The sequence below is a fragment of the Corvus brachyrhynchos genome, unplaced genomic scaffold (assembly GCF_000691975.1).
Source record: "Corvus brachyrhynchos isolate BGI_N302 unplaced genomic scaffold, ASM69197v1 scaffold150, whole genome shotgun sequence".
Classification (NCBI taxonomy): domain Eukaryota; kingdom Metazoa; phylum Chordata; class Aves; order Passeriformes; family Corvidae; genus Corvus; species Corvus brachyrhynchos.
In genome coordinates, this window is record NW_008236162.1 from 1,661,558 (window position 1) to 1,664,312 (window position 2,755).

A 2,755-nucleotide genomic window follows, 5' to 3' on the forward strand; every position below is an offset into this window, starting at 1 on the left:
CCCCCACTGACCTCTGTCCCCCTCTGTCCCCTCTGTCCCCTCTGACCCCTCTGTCCCCTCTGTCCCCTCTGACCCCGCTGTTCCCGCTGTTCCCAGGTTCCAGTGCTTTAAGTCCGCCTGGATGTTCGAGGTTTTCCACCGGGGATTCTCCTTCCCCGAGAGCTACGGGAGCCTCAAGACGGCCCTGCAGGTCTATGACAAGGAGGTGCAGTGGACCCTGGGGGCCATCCTGTACCGGACCCGCTTCCTGCCCCTGAGGTACCCCTCAAAAACCCGGGAAGAGCCTTTGGGATGGGAATTTTGGGGTGGGAAGAGGTGGCGATCCCTCAAATTGTGCTTTTTAGAGCCTGTTCCCCAAAATGGGCTCTGATTCCCGCCCTGAGCCACATTGGAATGGGAATTTTGCCTCCCAAGCTGTGCCCATTGTCCCTCTGCTCTTTCCCAGGGCTCTCAAAAATCTGGGAGCAATCTTTGGAATGGGAATTTTGGCATGGGAACAGTGTGGTGATCCCTCAAACTCTGATTTTTAGAGCCTGTTCCCCAAAATGGGCTCTGATTCCCGCCCTGAGCCACGTTGGAACTGGAATTTTGCCTCAAAAATTTGCCCATTGTCCCTCTGCTCTTTCCCAAGGCTCTCAAAAATCTGGGAAACATCTTTGGGACGGGAATTTTGGCATGGGAGCAGTGTGGTGATCCCTCAAACTCTGATTTTTAGACACTCTTCCCCCAGAATGGGCTCTGATTCCCGCCCTGAGCCACATTGGAACTGGAATTTTGCTTCCCAAGCCGTGCCTGTTGTCCCTCTGCTCTCAAAAACCCGGGAAGAGCCTTTGGGATGGAAAGTTTGGCATGGGAACAATGTGGTGATCCTCAAACTGTGCTTTTTACACTCTTCCCCCCAAAAATGGGCTCTGATTCCCACCCTGAGCCACGTTGGAATTGGAATTTTGCCTCAAAAATTTGCCCGTTTTCCCTCTGCTCTTTCCAAGGTTTTCAAAAATCTGGGAAACATCTTTGGGATGGGAATTTTGGCATGGGAGCAGTGTGGTGATCCCTCAAACTCTGATTTTTAGACACTCTCCCCCCAGAATGGGCTCTGATTCCCACCCTGAGCCACATTGGAACTGGAATTTTGCCTCCCAAGCCGTGCCTGTTGTCCCTCTGCTCTTTCCCAAGGCTCTCAAAAACCCAGGAAGAGCCTTTGGGACAGGAATTTTGGGATGGGAGCAGTATTGTGATCCCTCAAACTCTGATTTTTAGCCACTCTTCCCCCAAAATGGGCTCTGATTCCCGCCCTGAGCCACGTTGGAACCGGAATTTTGCCTCAAAAATTTGCCCGTTGTCCCTCTGCTCTTTCCCAAGGCTCTCAAAAACTCAGGAAGAGCCTTTGGGACGGGAATTTTGGGATGGGAACAGTGTGGTGATCCCTCAAACTGTGCTTTTTACTCTCTTCCCCCCAAAATGGGCTCTGATTCCCGCCCTGAGCCACGTTGGAATGGGAATTTTGCCTCAAAAATTTGCCCGTTGTCCCTCTGCTCTTTCCCAGGGACATCCAGCAGGAGAATTTCCGTGGGAGCCACTCCCACTGGAGGAGCTTCTCCTTCGTCTACAACCACCACCTGTTCTCCGCCTGCTTCCTGGTGGTGCTGCTCTCCATCCTGCTCTACCTGCTCCGCCTGCGGCGCATCCACCGCCGCCTCTCCCACGGCGCCTCCTCCCCGGCCCTCTGGATCCCGGAGAAGATCCCGATCCCACAGAAGATCCCGGGGCCCCTGTGAGATTTTGGGATGATGGGAGGGGCGCTGGGGGGGTTCATCCACACACACACACACACACACACACGTAGAAAACAAAAAGCCATTTTTGCCTCAGGGTTCCTCCTTTTGTTGCCCCTCGGATTCCGTGGGATGAGCAGAGAAATCCGGGAAAAGGGGGTCGGGAGGGAAAAATGCCAAAAATGACTTTGTTGGGAATGTTGCACTTTGGGGTGTGCAGGGACTGGGCAGAGGAGAGGATGAGTGGGAATTCCCAGTTTTGGGAAGATCCCAAATCCTGGGATGAGCGAGGACTGCTGGGATTTGCCAGATTCCAGCATTGCCATCCCTGCTCCCAGTTTGGAGCCTCGACGGGAATTCCAGAGGTTCCAAAAGTAGGAAAAAAAAACCCTTTTAGGACACTTTATGGGATTTTCCTTTCTGGAATCGCTCCCCCGATGGAGAAGGAAAAGGTGCCTGGGCAGAGGAGAGGATGAGTGGGAATTCCCAGCTTTGGGAAGATCCCAAATCCCAGGATGAGCGAGGACTGCTAGGATTTGCCAGATTCCAGCATTGCCATCCCTGCTCCCAGTTTGGAATCTCAAAGAGCAGGAATTCCAAAAGCAGGAAGAAAACCCCTTTTAGGCCACTCGATGGGATTTTTCCCTTCTGGAATCACTCCCCTGATGGAGAAGGAAAATCCCTCGCATCCAATGCTGTGCTTCCATAAAAATCCTCTGCAATCACTTCGGCCCCCTCGTGCCAGCTCCTCCTTTTTCCTTGGAAGCTTTGCCCTCCCGGTGGCACCACCTGGATCCTTCATTTCTGTTCCGTGACCATGGAGAGACCTCCCGGAGACGCCGGGAACGGAGCTGGGAAACCGGAGGGGAGCGCGCCCGGGGTCTGCCCGAGCCCCTGGAAATTAATTTATATTTTATTTAAAGCTCTCGGTTTTACTTGAAAGGAACTTTGTCCGTGATTAAAAGTGGGGTTTGTACGAA

The 2,755-nt window shown here is 53.1% G+C and overlaps 1 protein-coding gene across 5 annotated transcripts in view; it reads left to right on the forward strand.

Annotated features, from left to right (window-relative positions):
- The window catches only part of ENTPD4 (ectonucleoside triphosphate diphosphohydrolase 4), a 17,590-nt gene extending 14,835 nt beyond the window's left edge, over positions 1 to 2,755 (forward strand). For all 5 annotated transcript variants that reach the window (XM_017731751.1, XM_017731744.1, XM_017731775.1 and 2 more), the window contains 2 exons: positions 97 to 258; positions 1,547 to 2,755. In XM_017731751.1, the coding sequence (XP_017587240.1) occupies positions 97 to 258; positions 1,547 to 1,778 (394 nt within the window). In that variant the 3' untranslated portion in view covers positions 1,779 to 2,755. The remainder of the gene's footprint in view (positions 1 to 96; positions 259 to 1,546) is intronic.